The following is a 17,457-nucleotide window of genomic DNA, read 5'->3' on the forward strand; positions in this document are numbered from 1 at the left end:
AAAAGTGAAAGTCCTTTCTATAATATGATGGCCTGGATCGGAGACGGAAAAGTAAAAGTAACTGGATCGGAAAAGTGAAATAAGTCCTTTCTCTATGATCACCATTTTATATAGCCTAGGCTAGATCTAACTGTGATTGAGGTTGCAGGTTAAATTGTTGACTTTGTTTTCATTTTGTTTGGGCCAATTTCATCTGTACAATTTTGTAGTGAAAAGACAAACAAAATAGGTAGATCTAAAAAGATCAGAAGCAAATGGGCAAAAATTTAGAAGAAGAAAAACCCGAACAATAATTACGCCGACGTTCAGCAATGAAACGAAATAGTTTGTTTCGTAAGGTTCATGGGATTCCTTCACCAAGGTATGTTTTTAGAATACTTTTATTTACCCATGATACAGAATTCTTCCGGGGTCACGCATAGTTTCAACATGGACGAAATGGAATGCTGAAAGTTTTCATTTAGAAGCATCATAGTTACCAAGGTAACAAATGTTCATCTGTGATACTTTCTGGGAATACCATGTCAATTACTGGTATTTCAGTAGCATAAAAACTGGAGATGCATATTGTAAGACTCCTTATAGTGACTCAGACTGGCTGTGTAGTGGCATATAAGATGAAATTCTTTCCATGGCCCCACCAACCAAATCCCGAACTCCAACTCAAATTAGCAATCTTCGTCAAAATAAAAAGACATGTTTATTAATGGATAACTTTCCTTCTGAAGTCAATTTACATTCTTGACAAGAGTAATGAAGATATATTCTTGTTCATTAGTACTTGATGTAATGTGAGAGTAGCAGGTTTTGAATTTGCTTTGGCTTTCCTTGGCAGTTGTTGATGAAATATTGTGAGAACTTTTTAGACTGTAAGACTCATTTAACTGTCTGGTAATTTAACTGTTACAATGTAGATCCAGGATAAGCTTACATCTTAGACAGATGATCTGAATTATAAAATGATCCCCAGAGACAGACTTTTTTCAGTGTTTTTAAAAGTATTTAGAAGCTCCTAGTAGTGGAAGGAACATGTTTTACTGCAGTATTCCAGTCTACCGTAAGCACCCTGTTTCAGTAAGATGTATAGATCTATATGAAGAGGATTGTATGAATTTGATGCCCCTCTGGCACTGATAAACTAAACTTTCTTTTAACGAGGACAAAGAAATCCATCTTAAATGTTACTTTTACTTCTATTGTGTCTAAAGTATTAATAGTATTCATTGAAGATGGCTGTATTTTCTGGTGCATATTAATCTTGTTCCCTTTTATTTCTTGAAGAAATTTGTAAACACTGCTGGTGAGAAATAACATATATATGATCTAAACCCTAAGGTTTATAAGGGGGGCAAATGCTTTGTACTTCTGTGCAGTCAGGAAAGCACAGGTGACGCAGTAGTTGCACTTACGGAAGATTGGTAGTATCAGTAGCATGGAATTATAATACGGTGCATAAAACTTACTTACTTGTTTGTTGAAAGGTAGAAATTTATCCTGTGTTACCAAAAAAAAAGGGGTTTATTTCTGTAATTTGAATTCCAACTTGTAATTGTTTTTCAGATGCTTGAATGACGTCTGTGCAAATCGCATCCTTTCCAGTGTCAAATTACAGAATTTTAGCAAGTTTTTGCTAAGCTTTAAATTGAGAAGTCGTTAAAAAAACAAGATGGCAGTGCACTTCGACCACCGTCTTGAGACGGATGGAGCGGGCATCAACACCGACATCGGCTGGCTCAAGTCCTCGCCGCTGGTGGCTGTGTTGGCATACAGTGAGGACAGGGGTGGGAGTGTCATGATCTTTAACGAGGAGGTGAGTAGTATATCCACTTGTCTGCACATCCATGTTTGAAGAAAGACTTCTCTGTGTAGTTAATTTATTATAACAGGTAGATGATGATTTCATCTGTGAACACGGATAAAAGGGACAATGAATGATACAGGTACGACATAACATCAAATAATATGGGGTACACAACATAACGTACAGAGAACATGAACTAATATCATATAACACATAACCATACAATGTACTTTTAGTTTTTTAGTAAAACTTTCACAGCAGTTGCAACACTTTAGGTCAAGGTCATATATATTCATAAATTCAGAGGATTAGAGGTGTTACTAGAGAGTAGCATACACTACTACTATCCTTTTTTTGGAAGGGGGAAGGGTAAAAAAAAGGGAAAGTACTAGAGAGTAGCATACACTGGAAAGAACGGAGGGGACAGAAAGACGACGGATGTTAGATAGGAAAGAAGGAGCAAACCACACCAGAGCACCTGCCAACTGCTCTCGAACAGTCTGTCGCCTTGATTTCAAGTAATGATTAAAATAAAGCACAACTTAATAATAATGTCCTCATTTAACTGTTGTTATTTGCTATTTATTGGTTTTAGCTGCACCACCCCCAACCCCCCCCCCCCCCAACCCCCACCCCCACCATCTCTCATCCTTTTCCATTATTGTTTTGCATTCATTGAATTATCACTTTGTAGATTTGCAGATTCATGTCCACATTTTGTCCTGCAGAAATATCCAAGCTGACTTTATCTGACTTTAGATTCTCTTGTTGTAGACTGGTATTTATTTTTACTGAAACTTAAAGGCCTTTCTGATAATCTTTCAGAGTCATTTTGTTGCTGGATAGAGATTCTTTTATTGAATGCTTTAAAAAAGTTTATACGTATATTTTATAAAGTTAATTTCTGTGTACTACTTTTGAATGAAATCCATTCCTTTTTTTATTTAAAAAAATGGAAAGGATTCAGAAGATGACCTCAAGTGTCAGCTACATGTAAAACTGACATATTTGGTATTGCTTCTCATGTTGCAAAATTTCATTTTTCTTTACTTAAGGGTGAGAAAATTCCCCACAAACCAATCGGCCATCAAGGGCACCCCACGGCCTATTCCTGGCACCCAACGCGAAAAATTCTGGCGGTGGGCTGGGAGACAGGGGAGATCACCTTGTGGAATGAGCAAGACAAAGAACTGATCGAGGCCCCTCATCTACATCACTCAGAGATCACAGTCATGAGATGGAGCTCTCACGGCTCTCGGCTCGTTACTGCCGACACGGTGAGTCACTTCCTCAGAGAGCTACGACAGGATTCACTTTCTGTCTCACCTGTCTTATTATGAGGGTAGGATCCAGGTCTGTCTCAGGTGTCTGAAAGTTCTAGTCACTGATTTGTCTTGTAGCAGTGATCATGTTCAGGTTTTGTAACAGGGATGATTGAAAAGTTTTGATTGAAAAGTTATGTAGCAGCGATGATGTGCCGGTTTGGTAGCAGCAATGATTGAAAGGTTTTGTTACAGTGATGATGTGAGGTTTTGTGGGAGTGCATTGTGAAGATGCAGGTTTTGTAGCAGTGATGATGTGAATGTGCAAGTTTTGTAACAGTGATGATGTTCAGGTTTTGTAGCAGTGATGATGTTCAGGTTTTGTAGCAGTGATCATGTTCAGGTTTTGTAGCAGTGATCATGTTCAGGTTTTGTAGCAGTGATGATGTTCAGGTGTTGTAGCAGTGATGATGTGGAGGTTCAGGTTTTGTAGCAGTGATGATGTGCAGGTTAAAAGCCTGTAGATATTCAGGAGATCAAAAACCCGCAAACTGGGACTTTTGTGTTGGAATTAAAGACGAGATAGATATAGAAATCACTTTATGGTTTGCTCTGTATCTTGAAGAATTAATTTTTTTTCAGCCATCCTGCAATGTTTCAATGCTTCATCTTTAACGGGACATGTTTACTGCATCTGTCACAGCCACATCTTGCAGTGATTGTGGGGTTATATTGATTATTGATGAGGGTTGGGTATTTTTTTTCTTGTCTTCAGGCGGGTGTTCTGATTGGCTGGAAGTCAGACAGCAAAGGTCGTTTGGGCCAAGACCCGTTCCAACACCACCTACAGGAGCCCATCAGCCAGATCATCCTGAAACCCGCACCACCCCCGGACCCTGTCATGTGAGGAAACTGACACTTCTTTAAGCATATGGTCTTAAATTGTGTCGCACCTAACTGTGTTCTTCAGCATGTTACACATCTATCACATGTTCCTCCACATGTTTATAGGGCCACATTATTGCACGGATTTTTGTTGAAACAAAAGATAAAACTCGTGCTTTTCTCCTTTTACATTGATTCGTTGAAAGACCAAGTAAGGTTTTTTTAAAGTCTGCACATTTTGGGGGGGGATTATTTTTCGCAAAGCTTTAAGAATATGGTTATCCAGGCTTTAAGACTTCTGCGATAAGGTAAAACATTGTTTTAGTTGCCCCTTACATACCAGGTTAAAGAGAAACAAAAAAGCAATGTTGTCTTCCCCTTTATTTGACGTAATATCACATGCAAAAACGTGAATATTGAAAATGGCTCTTCACACGGGAAGAAAAAATGAGCTATAGATACTTTCCTTTTACAACAATAATGTGTGTGGTCGGCAGGTGCTTTGGTGTGACTCCTACTATAACTAAACTTAATCATTTCAGGGACATCAACAGTCTAGCCAGAGCCGCGGTGAGTGGGGACGAGTCGGCGCTGGAAATGTTCAACTGGAAAAAGGGAGGCAAGAACAAATCTTCTGGGGCTCCTTTTGGCCCTCAGGAATCGCTGGCCTTTTTCATCGGGGGAGCCAGTGGTAAGTTTTACTGAATGTGCTAGAAGAATTCTTGAAGACTTTATCCTCCGGATAGCCAGTGGTATGTAAAGTAGAATTATGGTAAAAGAATTCATGAAGACTTTTTCCTCTCTTAAGCCTTTGAGCCCTGCCCCCCCCCCCCCCCACCCCCTTTCCCCTCCCCAATGGTAGATACAGCTTATTTTTTTACATTCTATAGTTTTCGTCTGTGTGGCTTACTTTTCTCTGCATTAAACTACCATTATTGTGTGATGCACTTCTTTTTATTCAGTAAACTAATAAGTCTTTTTTATCCATTTTGTTTGAAAAGTGAAAATGAAAAGAGTGGCGGATGAAGAGATCTTCTTGCTATTACTACATGTTTTCCCCCATTTGTCACAGGCGGCGTCTACTACATGGGTGACCAGGGCCGATGTGTCCAGTGTTTCTCCCTGGACGTGGCCATCAAGAAGCTCCTGTTCTACGAGGAGAAGAACGTTCTGGTGACCATCACAGAGACCTTGATGCTGACCCAGCACGCTGTCTTTGGGGAGATGGACACGAAGGAGATTCTCAAGGTTGCTTCTCGTTGTTGTTGTTGTAGTTGTTGTTGCTGTTGTTGCTATTGTTGTTGTTGTTGCTGCTGTAAATGTTGTTGTTGCTGTTATTGTTATTGCTGTTGTTGTTGCTGTTGTTGTTGCTGTTGTTGTTGGTGTAGTTGTTGTTGCTGTTGTTGCTGTGGTTGTTGTTGTTGCTGCTGTTGTTGTTATTGCTGTTGTTGTTGTTGTTGCTGTTGTTGTTGTAGTTGTTGTTGTTGCTATTGTTGTTGTTGTTTTATCGATCCAGCAGCAGCTAGGCTCTCGCACTTCTGTTCAATGCCATGTTCAAGGTTACTTCACCACCACTAGCTTTGTTCCTCATTGAAACACGAGTGGAGAAATGTTCAACGTCAATTTTGTAATTCCATCTAGATTCCTATCATTGGCCAGCTGTTAAGATGTACTAGGCCCAAATTTTAAAAAATATATCTTTATTTTAATTTCTTAATCTGTGGTATTGGCTGCATATACTCAAGAGATATTTTGATGGAATTCCATTCATAAGTTTTGAAAAGAGCAAGAAAAAATAGTTAAAGTACAATTGTGAAAAAAATGAAACCGTTTTTTTCTCTCCCCTGAAAAACTCCTCTTAAATGATGTATATGTGGTACAGGAATCAGATTCTCACGTGGAGAAAAACAAAATGAAAAGAAGAAACAAGCTAGCCATCCCTTGCATATTCATGTTACATTTTGTTTTGTCTTGTCCAGGTGAAGCTGAGCGGCCGGTCTGACAACCCGACGTTTATCTGGGCCGGGAAGGGCATTCTGGCCACCGCAACGGGGGAGATGGGAGTCAGGTGAGTGGGGTGTCTGTGTCTTTGTCTGTGTTTGTGTCTGTGTCTTGTAGTGTTGTTGGCCATTGCAGCAGGGGAGATGGATGTCAAGTGAGTTGGGGTGTCTGTGTCTGTATGTGTCTGGGTCTGTGTCTTGTGGCATCAGTGGTCCTGTGGTTAGGGTGTTGGACTCCCAGCTGAAAGGTTGTGGATTCAAACCCAGACAGGAGCCTGATGTTATGTCCTAGGTAAAAACACTTTACGTGTATTTTCTTCATTTCTCTCAGGTGGGAATGGGTACCTGATTACAGACAGTGAAAAATCTTGTCAGTTTGTTGGTGCTTAATCATCTGCTTACATTGTTTGCTCCCGGGAACCGAGAATGTTTCTGAGTGTCCTTGGGTCTGATATGGTGACAATATAGTCACTTGTGGGTGGTTGGAGGTCGCCATTAGTAGGTTTTACCTCTTTCCTTTTCTACCTTGCTCCCCCACCCCTACCCCCACTTAACAATGGTTATCGAGTCAATGTTCTTCCCTACTTAACTTTAAACTCTCCCAATCCCTCCCACTTTTGTTCTGGAACTTTTTGCTTGATTATGATCGACCTGGGCTAATTCACTGTTTCACAAAGAAGAGTTTGACCTACTTCTGATATTGTTGTGTTTCTCATATTCTCCCCACCCCCACCCCCACCCCCTCCTCAAAGCAGTCTGTAAATCTCAGACGATGGTTGGATGGTGCTCTGGTGTGGTTTTCTCCTTCTTTCCTATCAAACATCTATCATCCACATCTCTCCTCTTTTTTTCTTTGTAAGTCACTCTCTAGTAACATCTCTAACATTCGGCACTCATATGACCTAATCGTGTTGCAAGTGCCGTCAAATTTTTTCACAAACTGAACTGTAAACATTTTCAGGATGTGGGACTTGGAACAAGACGACAACTACATCCTGACCTTGGAAGGTCACTCGGGCTACGATCAGAACGAGCTGATCATGTGCCTGGCGTATCACCCGCAGTATGGGGTCCTGGCCGCTGGGACCAACATGGGCAATGTGGCACTGTGGAAGTACAGCCCACCTGGGGGTGGTCGGAGGGTGGATGGGGACGAGAAGTGGAAGCTTCAGGCACCCGCGACAGTGGAGGGGCCCATTAGACAGATTGAGGTAAAGCATTCGATATATCATCACTATGTTAGCGAAATGGCACATCTCATTTGTGCTGCTTTTAAGATAAATAAAAAAGCCTGTTTACGTAGACTTTATCATCTTATAAATTGTAAAACACACAAATTTCTTTTGTAATGCCAGCACTTTTACGTTTTGATTCTTCAAAATAAAAGGCTAGTTACAATTTTGGCTCAATTCTGAGTTATGCCATTTTTCTTGCACTTTCTTGCACAGTGAAAATATGTTATGTCTCATCAGGCAGCTATAGGTAAATTTATTGATATATGTCATGTCTCATCAGGCAGATTGAGGTAAAACTATTGATATTATATTGCTATAATGTCTTGTTCTATTAAAGAAACGAACATGCAGTCATTTATAACCTGTGCTATATGTGGTGTGTGTCCTATGTTCAACATGTGTAATGTAATACATGTTTCATATGTTCAGCGTGTGTCATAGTAGCACAAGTGTCCTGTATTCAACACGTGTAATATGTGGTTTTAATTCTATGTTCAACACATGTTATGTATGGTGCGTGTCATATGTTCAACATGTGTCATATGACAAGTGTGTCCTGTATTCAGTGTTTGTCTTGTAAGATGGGTATCGTATGTTCAACATTTGACCATTATGATTAAGTGCAACATTTGACGATTATGATTAATTTCAACATTTGACCAGTATGTCTTATGTTCAACATGTGTCATGTGTGTCATGTGTCCCCTCAGTGGAGCTACAGCCGGGGTCTGATGGCCGTCAACACCATCGCCAACGTGTACATCCTGTGTGAGCAGGTCATGAGCTACGGCTACAGGGACCAGGTGAGTGACGAACGTGTGTGGTTAGTGGGTGGTCAGTGAGTGTTCTGGTGTTAATGGTGTATGTGAGTGTTCGATAGGGGTTAAGCTACTGGACTCGTAATCGTGAGGTTACGGGTTCGGGGGTTCGAGCCGCGGGCCCGACATTGTGTCCTTGGGAAAGGCATTTTACACTAATTTTCCCCACTTCACCCTGATGAGAATGGGTACCCGTCCATAGACAGTGAAAAATCTTGTCAGTATGTTAGTGTTTAAGCACCTATAAATGGCTACTTGCACTATATGCTTCCCAGGAATTTTAGATTGTTTCAGAATGCTCTAACGTCTGCCGGGGTAATAGTGTAGATTGTAAAGCACATAGAGCTTGCTGTTGAGCGGGGATTTGCGCTATACAAATGCTATCTATTATTATTATTATTATTATTATTATTATTATTAATTATTATATATGTAATTACTTGTGTATGTGAATGTTAGGTAGATATAGTTTGAGAGAGATGAGAGAGAGGTAATAGTTTATTCTCCCAGTGGAAAATGTTACTGTTGTATGCGAATGTTAGATGTATTTTGTGCCTAGCAGGGTATTGTGTTAAGTAAAAAATATCACCAACCAAGGTTCATCAATTATGAAAAGTATTTCTGGGAAGGGGGTGGGGGAGGGTGTGGAGATTTGCAAAGACACAAATGCAGGAGTTGTAAAGGGTATTTTTATTATTTTGTGTCAATTTTGTGCTTTGTTTCTCTCCCTCGTTGTGTCTGTCTTGTGTGTCTTTGTTTTTTCCCCCAGTGTCAAGTCTCTGTAACCATACCATTGTTCTTCTCTTTACTCTAACTCAAACCATATTACATATCCCCCATCCCCTTATTTTATCTGCTCACAGACAGCTGTTGTCCAGTACGGGCCAGGCGCTCTAAACATCGAAATGTTCGCCGCCGGAAACCATCATGACCTGAAGACAGAGATACAGGTCAAGGGCATTTGTACCACAAAGGTCAGTCAGAGGTTAATCTTTTTATACTTCAAACTTTTTGACTTGTGTTGCTGCTCTTGAGAACCTATCTGAAGTCAAAGATAGAAACAATCGACAGATGTTGATTTGTCTCATTCCACACCAAGAAGATTTTCTCTACCCACATTATTGTGAATTAATACATACTTATATTTTGGATGGTGGGGAAATAAAATAGTTTAAGTTGTCTGTGATGGCCACCCACTGCCAAAGAAAAAAATGGCCTTCCTAGACAGATGGTTATCTTAAACAGTATCATTATAATGTTTAAAAAAGACTCAGGGGGGGGGGATGGGAAGTGGCTGTTTGTACAGGTGATTGTCTTACACAGGTGACAGTGAGAGCAGGTTTGACTGTCTATCTATACTGTGTATCTCTAATGATAAGTGGGACATTGTTAAATCAGTTATATCAGTAAATGACGAGATATTTCATGCCCCTTTTGACATCAAAAATAATCATTTAGGAGGCAGGCTCTAATGTGTTTCTGTTTTTCCCTGTTGTAGAAGGTGACTGTTGACTGTCGAATATTGCATGATGGAAGTCGGAGGAAAACTAACTCTTCCCTTTTTTTTCTCAGGACACGTTGGCTGTGTGGAATGGCAAGCGAGTCATAATCTATGAATATTCACCAGATAAAGCCATGATCAAGGCGGCAGGTATGTATGTCTTCCACTAGATCGAGGTTTCAGATTAGATTGAAAATCTTTAAAAATTTGTGTGAAGCTGGATAAAATTTATTTCGCTTGTTTTCCCCCTTGGACATTTATTTAAACAAGACGTTTTCTGTCAGAAAAGTAGCACATTGAAAACAGTAGTTATTTGATTAACCATCTGTATGTTGGCATCTGGGCTGTAAAGATGAATTTGAATTATACCTGCATAAAATCAATGGTCCCAGCACTGATAGTAACCAAATATTTTCAGTCAGTAAATTAAAGAGTTGTCACTTGTGATGTAAAAAGAAAAAAAAGGGAAGGTTTAAGTACTAAAGGTTACTCATATTGTCTTAAAGCTGGTCAGTTGTACTCACTTGTCCATTAGCTTAGGTGTCTCCCCTGTTAACCCATGTAACATTTTGAACACAGATTAAGAAACTGCATTATTTAAAAAATTCAAAATTTTGGACGTGGAACGTTTGATCAGCTGACTGATATTATGTGTTCCCCCTGTTAAACCAGCTGATGAAATATGGAATAAGCCTAGGTCTGTGTGAGCGGGGCACTGAGCCTTCTAATTGAGGATCTAATCTGTGTAGATGGGGGCATGAAACATTCACAATCACTACAACCCTTCCAATCCTTCCCCTGTGCAGGAACGTTCGCATCGGAGGCCCTGGTAGTGGCACTCTACGAGCAGAATGTCTACACCATCGAGCAGAACAAAGTGCAGGTCCGGACATTCCAGGTGAGAGGTCTGGTCTGATTAGGGAGATCATGTGATCACTGAGGTCATGTGATCTCTGAGCTCATGGGGTCATGGAGGTAATGCGATTATGAATGTCAAGTGATTACGAGGAAAAACTGTATCTTTCTCTTGGTCAGCGTTTTCATTAAACATCTGAAAAATTTGTGCCAAGCTGGATAACATTTAAATGGCTTGCTGTCTCCTGTGGCACTTTCAAACAAAATTTGACAAATGTAAGATAAGTTGATTGCTTGAATTATCATCTATGTACATGTGAGGTGGGTCGTTGGAGGGTGTCACTGTTACATTCTTCTTCCTTTTATTTCACTCTGTTTGTTTCTGTCAGTCTTGTCTTACTTTTCCCTGCAATAAATTACGTTTATTATGTTTGTGTCCTTCTCTTTTCTCTAACAAACAAACAAGATCATATATAGGTGAAGGTTTCTGCTCTGAGATCTTAAAATGTCTTTGTTGATGTCATGGATGTCTCTTTACTGTATTTAACAAGCTGGCGGGTGCTCTGGCGCGATTTTCACCCTTATCCCCCCTCCTTCTTTTCTTTGTATGTTACTCTCCATTAACAGCTCTAATCTTTGGCCCTTGTATGACCTATCTGTGTTGCAAGTGCTGTAAAACTCTTACTTAAACTAACACCAAGTGCTTATTTGTGCAAGCTTCTGTGGGTAGATCTTACACTGTCTTTGTGTGGGTGATTGGCGGGTGCCCTGGTGTGGTTTGCTCCTTCTTTCCTATCAAACATCTATCATCCTTATCTCCCCTTCTTCTTTATTATGTTTGTTACTTTCTTGTAACGCCTCTAATCTTCTGGCGCTCATATGACTTTATGTAGTTGCGAGCGCCGTAAAACCTCTACTAGAAAACTGTGTTTCAAGTTCCTTAAAACCCTTGTGAAAAAAAAGCTGCATTGTATGGAACAAACTCTCAAATACAACATGAGCTCTGACAATGGTTCCACTTGCGGTATTTCAGGGCACAGTGAAACAGCTGATGACATTTGCCGAGCCCGAGGGTCACCCGGTCAGCCTGGACGTGTGCGGCAGTTATCTGGTGGTGGCCACGGACGTCGGCGTGCTCCGAGTCTACGACCTCTCAAGGAGGTGGGTGCTGTGTTGTGTTGTGATGTAGTGTTTGTGGTGGGGTGGGGTGTGTTGTAGTGTGGTGTTTCGTGTAATGTTGTGTTGTGATGTGTTGGGGTGTGTTGTGGTATGGGGAGGCTTTGAAGTGACCACTACAACTTCTTCTGTGCAAATCGTTAATCAAACTGTTAAAATGTCGTAAGCCCAGTCTTGTGCCTGCTTTATGTATTTTTTCTTGCTTTTTTGCAACATTTACAATTTGAATTTTGACAATATTTTTCTTGAGGAAATGAAAACCAATACCGCAGATTTAGAAACTGAAAAGTAGGTGGGTGGCGGGTGCTCTGGTGTGGTTTGCTTCTTCTTTTCTATCAAACATCTGTCATCCTTATCTCCCTTTCTTCTTTTTTATGTTTGTTACTCTCTTGTAACGCTTGTAATCTTCTGGCGCTCATATGACCTTATGCAGTTGCGAGTGCCGTAAAAACTCTACTAAAACTAAGAAATTTAAAAAAAGAAAGCCCAAAATTTTGGCTTTGTATATCTGAACAGCTAGCCAAGGATTTATGGAAAAAATTTGCTCTTACTGGTGCCCCCCTTGAGCTTTTTACTTGTGAAAAGTGTGGTTCCAATAATATAATATGGTTAAAGATTTAAGTATGCTTGAGTGAGACGGAGGCTTGCGATGAAGATTATGTACGTGAATGGAAGTATTTTAATCGTATAAATGTCAAGTTGATATATTTTTCAATGTCTTGATAATGCAGTATGTAAAATGGCACTTTTGCATCAGATGTTTCATAAGAATTGGAGAATATTGCAGAATGTCAAAGGGTTTGTTTGGGTAATAATAGATTATACTGTCTATTTGGGAATTATACTTTTGATATGTGTAGTCTATTATTAGTATTGGGACTTAATCCCTAATACATTGTTTTCACATTCAGCACTGGACATTATGAGAATCATTTTAAGGAAATGAAAATTCTAAGTCATGTAAAAAATTGTTTTGTAAAGTTCTCTGTTAAGATTGCTTCATGTTTTGCAATGTTCTCAGGGAGGCTAAAGCTCACAGTAGCCCCAAGAATCTAGCAGACGTCATTCCTGGGTTTGGCGCTGCCGTAGGTGCCAAGGTCAACTGTGCCGGAAATCGTGTCAGCGTGCAGGTGACCTCGGTAAGTTCTGACTGACATTCCTGAACAACGTTGTCAGATTGTGAAGTTTTGAAGAGCTCATAAACTCATGAGATATACTTGAGTCTCCTTTTGCTGATCTCAGAAAGCATAGTGCGCTTTGTATCAAGTTCTTTCAGGACACTTTCAGTTGTTCTTCTATCTGTTCATCTGACCCGAAGCAGTTTTCTGTAGAACCATATTTCTGCTGTTAGGTACGCGTTGTTATCTTCCATTTTTAATGCTCAGGCCTCACTCCCAAACTGAATTACTGACCCTATCAGACACTGGCATCTGTTGTGTAGAGGTTAGGCACTTTCCTGTAGCATACAGGAGACCCAAGTTTGATTCCTGAATGGGAAGGAAATTTTTATCGAGTATCTTAATCTTTCTGCTGGGATTTCGTACCAAATTTAACCCCGGTTGGCCCTGACAGGAAAGGTCAGAAGCCCACCTCCTAAATGATTTAAATTGTTTGGATGGGGGCGTTCAAACACCTACATTTTTTTTAAAAATGTTTAATCTATACGAAAAAGGTAATGTAACTTAACATTATGGATGACAGATGTTTGATAGGAAAGAAGAAGCAAACCACAGCAGAGTACCCACCCTCCACCCACATATTATATGACTGTTGTCACTCACTGCATTGTTCCCCAGGCGGACGGGAAGCCAGACCCAAAGATGTACTTCTGGGACGTGGAGCTGGACACTGTGCAGTACTTCAACTTTGAGACGGGCCGCGGAGAGCAGGATGACTACGCAGCACCCTCTGGTGGTCAGGACGAGAACGACACCAACGATGCCGAGAGGTGAGGGCACGAGTCAAGATCGTAGCGGATGGTTGTGGATTTAGGTTTAGAGATAAACGTAGGGGCGGGCGGGGCGGGTGTTATTGAGGGATTTTATTTTTTTTACATTATAAAACTTTTTTTGTGACTATATAATTGACATTCTGTTTTGGCAGAATCTATTTGACAATAAAACAGTTTGTGTGAGGCAGAGGGTGGTGAGTGGATTTGGTTGTAATATATATATATATATATATATATATATTATATTACAGTAAAAATGTTCATGTGTGACTAAATATCGTGACATACTGTAATGGAGGAGGGTGGTGAGTGGATTAAGTTTTACTTTACAGTAAAATAATCTATTTCTGAACAGCAGATCGTGGCATACTGAAATGGCAGGGGGTAATGAGTTATATATTACAGTAGAACTGACTATTTATGACCTACATACTGTGACCTTCTGTGGTTATACAGAGGCAAGAACCAGGCGGCCCGCGACATCGCCGGCCGGTACCCAGTGTCCCAGCACTGGGACCCGAGCGAGGCCAAACTGTTTGTGTGTGAGGCCTGGGTGCTGCCCGACACGGTGGACCACAGCATGGATCACAGACACTCGCTGACCAAGATAGTGGACGAGAGACCGGTGAGTTTGCTGACCAGTGCTTAAACAGTACATAAACATGTACAACATGACAGCTGTTTGTGCTTTTGAGTGTAAACTGTTGGTTGTTGGAGTCTAATGGCTGGCTAAGACGTCTAAACATAGGTAGTTTGTGTCTCTGTGAATTGATCATTTATGGTTGGAGTTTACTAGCTGGCTAAAGCTGCGCATAAATGTTAGTAGTTTGTGTATTTGTGAATATATTATTTATGGTTTGAGTTCACTGGCTGGTTAAAACAGCACATAATCATGAGATATTGCTTTGCTTTCAGAATGAATTATTAATGGTTATTTCAAAGTTTACTGAATGAGTTGTTGGCAGGTGCTCTGGTGTTGTTTGCTCCTTCTTTCCTATCCAGTATCTATTGTCCTTATCTCTCCCCTTTTTTTGTGTTTGTTACTCTTTTGTGACAGCTCTAATCTTTGGCACTTATATGACCTTATTATGTTGCAAGTGTCGCAATACGCTCACCAAAACAAAGTTTACTGAATTTGAGGAGATTTGACTGTACTTTATCAGGGATGCCTAATCTCCGGTTTTTCTGGCTTTTTCCGTTTTTTTCATACACTTGCAAAGGAAAGGTGAATAGTAAGAGAAATGTTTTTGTTTGCTCCTTTAGAGATTTTACAAGGTTCGTTTTAGGTGAGGTGTGATGCTCCGCTCATTTTCCGGTTTTTTTTTCAAAAATCATTTGGCATCCCTGCTTTATGCACAGGGAATTGCTGCTGTCGGCTAACATTACTCCCCTCTCAACCCACCACCCCCACCCCCACCATCTCCCCCATGTATGTTCCCCAGGTTGAGGTGATGGTAGTCTCCCTGTTCTGCACCCCGGAAAATGGACTGTTGATCCAGGACAGCTTCCCGCTGCCCGACAACTTCAACACACTCATGGGGGTGGAGGTGCCCTACTACTACTTCACCAAGAAGGTCAGTACATGTGGGGGGAGGGGAAGGAGGTGAGATTTTAATTTTATTCATCATCATTGTCATCATCATTATTACCTGCATCATCATCATCATCATCACCATTATATTACAGAAAAAAAATAATAACCGAGACTTGAATACATTTCAGGAAAATTAAAACCCTTACAATAACTACTGTTTGCTGGGAAGGAAAGGGATATATTACCTTACAAATACCAATATTTGCTGGGGTGAAAATGATAGATGATCCTTACAATATCCAATGTTTGCTGGGAGAGAACATGACAGATCACCATTACAATGACCAATGTTTAATGTTTTCAGGGAGAGAATGCAACAGATGACTCCTACAATGAACAATATTTTCAGGAAGAGAACTTGACAGATCACCATTTCAATGACCAATGTTTAATGTTTTCAAGGAGAGAACGCAACAGATGACCATTACAATGACCAATGTTTTCAAGGAGAGAACATGACAGATAACCGTTTCAATGACCACAATTACCAATGTTTTCAGGGGGAGAACACGACAGATGACCATTACAATGACCGCAATGACAAATGTTTTCAAGGAGAGAATGCGACAGATGACCATTACAATGACCTATATTTTCAGGAAGAAAACATGACAGATGACAATTACAATGACTAATGTTTTCATTGAGAGAACATGACTGATCCCCATTACAATGACCACAATGACCAATGTTTTCAGGAAAAGAACATGACAAATGACCATTATAATAACCAATGTTTTCAGGAAGAGAACATGACAGATCACCATTGCAATGACCAATGTTTTCAAGGAGAGAATGCAACAGATGACCGTTTCATTGACCACAATAACCAATGTTTTCAGGGGGAGAACGCGACAGATGACCAGCAGGAGTTTGGAGTGGTCAATCCCGAGACGGGTGCCACCTCGTACCCCAAGCTGGTGGCCCGTAAGATCATGCGGGACTTCGTGGGTCTGGAGAACAGTGACCGTGGGACCAGAGACGCCATGATGAGCTTCAGCTTCTTCCTGGCCGTCGGCAACATGGACGAGGCGTTCAAGGCCATCAAGCTCATCAAAAGGTGTGTGTGTGTGTGTGTTTGTGTTTGTGCATGTGTTTGTGCATGTGTGTGTATTTGTACATGTGTGTGTGTAAGTTGGGGGGGGAGGGGGGGTTAACGGAATGTTTTATGACATCAAGCTGATCAAGAGGTGGAAGGGTTGGAGGGGGGGTATTAGGGAAATGTTTTGGATTGTTTTACGAGAAACACAATTGATTTAATATTTTACTCCCTTTTCAACAGTTTATATGATTTAGTATTGACACAATTTGGATAATTTGATATTTCACTCCGTCATCAAAACAATTTAGATAAATTGGTATATTACTCCTCCGTCAACACAAATTTGGTAATTATATGTTTTGCTACTCCATTTACGCAATTAAGATCTGGACTGACAACAACACAATTTAGATGGTCTACTGCCCTCCACCATTACAACCAAGAGAATTTCAAGGGCGTACCCTTTATTCATACTCAGTACCTTACTTTGCAATTTGGATCTGTTGGTAACAGGGTCAGTCTTTCATCTTTTTTAACTTCTAGGGTGCTACTGACTGCTGCTGTCGCGTACGTTGAACAGTCTCTGGCCTGGGAAAAAAATATGTTGTTTCTTCCTCTTGTGTTTACTCCATGTCCCAGCAAGTCGATTGTGAGAGACCAAGAGAACATTGCCGCTAACTCCTTGTGTTTTCTTCTTTTCCCTTCCCTTTGCTCCAAAAGTCTGTGTACATATCTCTAGTGTCTCTCAACAGCAAGTGTATAATTTTATTGTGTTTCTTAATATGTCAATATATATTTCTTGTGTCTCTCAACAAGGCTGTGTACATATCTTTTGTGTCTCTCAACAACAAGTGTATTATTCTATCGTCTCTTAACAACAAGTGTATAATTCTCTTGTGTACCTCAACAACAAGTGCATAATTCTCTTGTGTCCCTTAATTGTATGTGTATAATTCTCTTGTATCTCTGAACAAGTCTGTGTACATATCTCTTGTTTCTCTCAATAAGTCTTGTGTACCTATCTCTTGTGTCTCTCAACAACAAGTGTATAATTCTCTTGTGTCTCTCAACAACAAGTGTATAATTCTCTTGTGCCTCTCATCAAGCCTAAATATAATTCTCTTCCTCGTGTGTGTCTGTCAGTGAGTCAGTGTGGGAGAACATGGCCAAGATGTGCGTGAAGAGCCGGCGTCTGGACGTGGCCAGCGTGTGTCTGGGCAACATGGGGCACGCCCGCGGGGCAAAGGCTCTACGGGAGGCGCTCAAGGAGCCGGAGCTGGACGCTAGGGTGGCTGTGTTAGCCACGCAGCTGGGACTTTATGTGAGTGGACGTACGG

The 17,457-nt window shown here is 40.6% G+C and overlaps 1 protein-coding gene across 1 annotated transcript in view; it reads left to right on the forward strand.

Annotated features, from left to right (window-relative positions):
• Nucleotides 1–415: 415 nt before the first annotated feature.
• LOC101849986 (intraflagellar transport protein 140 homolog) overlaps nucleotides 416–17,457 on the forward strand; it is a gene marked incomplete in the record, with an annotated part of 29,799 nt that continues 12,757 nt past the window's right edge. The window contains 19 exon segments of the mRNA XM_035973543.1: nucleotides 416–483; nucleotides 1,561–1,810; nucleotides 2,857–3,078; nucleotides 3,839–3,966; nucleotides 4,491–4,639; nucleotides 5,021–5,196; nucleotides 5,928–6,016; nucleotides 6,910–7,159; nucleotides 7,894–7,986; nucleotides 8,865–8,975; nucleotides 9,574–9,652; nucleotides 10,309–10,400; nucleotides 11,391–11,518; nucleotides 12,555–12,672; nucleotides 13,330–13,481; nucleotides 13,941–14,109; nucleotides 14,927–15,058; nucleotides 15,921–16,138; nucleotides 17,264–17,441. Coding sequence (XP_035829436.1) covers nucleotides 1,667–1,810; nucleotides 2,857–3,078; nucleotides 3,839–3,966; nucleotides 4,491–4,639; nucleotides 5,021–5,196; nucleotides 5,928–6,016; nucleotides 6,910–7,159; nucleotides 7,894–7,986; nucleotides 8,865–8,975; nucleotides 9,574–9,652; nucleotides 10,309–10,400; nucleotides 11,391–11,518; nucleotides 12,555–12,672; nucleotides 13,330–13,481; nucleotides 13,941–14,109; nucleotides 14,927–15,058; nucleotides 15,921–16,138; nucleotides 17,264–17,441 — 2,628 coding nt within the window.

The sequence above is a fragment of the Aplysia californica genome, unplaced genomic scaffold, assembly GCF_000002075.1.
Source record: "Aplysia californica isolate F4 #8 unplaced genomic scaffold, AplCal3.0 scaffold01382, whole genome shotgun sequence".
Taxonomy (NCBI): domain Eukaryota; kingdom Metazoa; phylum Mollusca; class Gastropoda; order Aplysiida; family Aplysiidae; genus Aplysia; species Aplysia californica.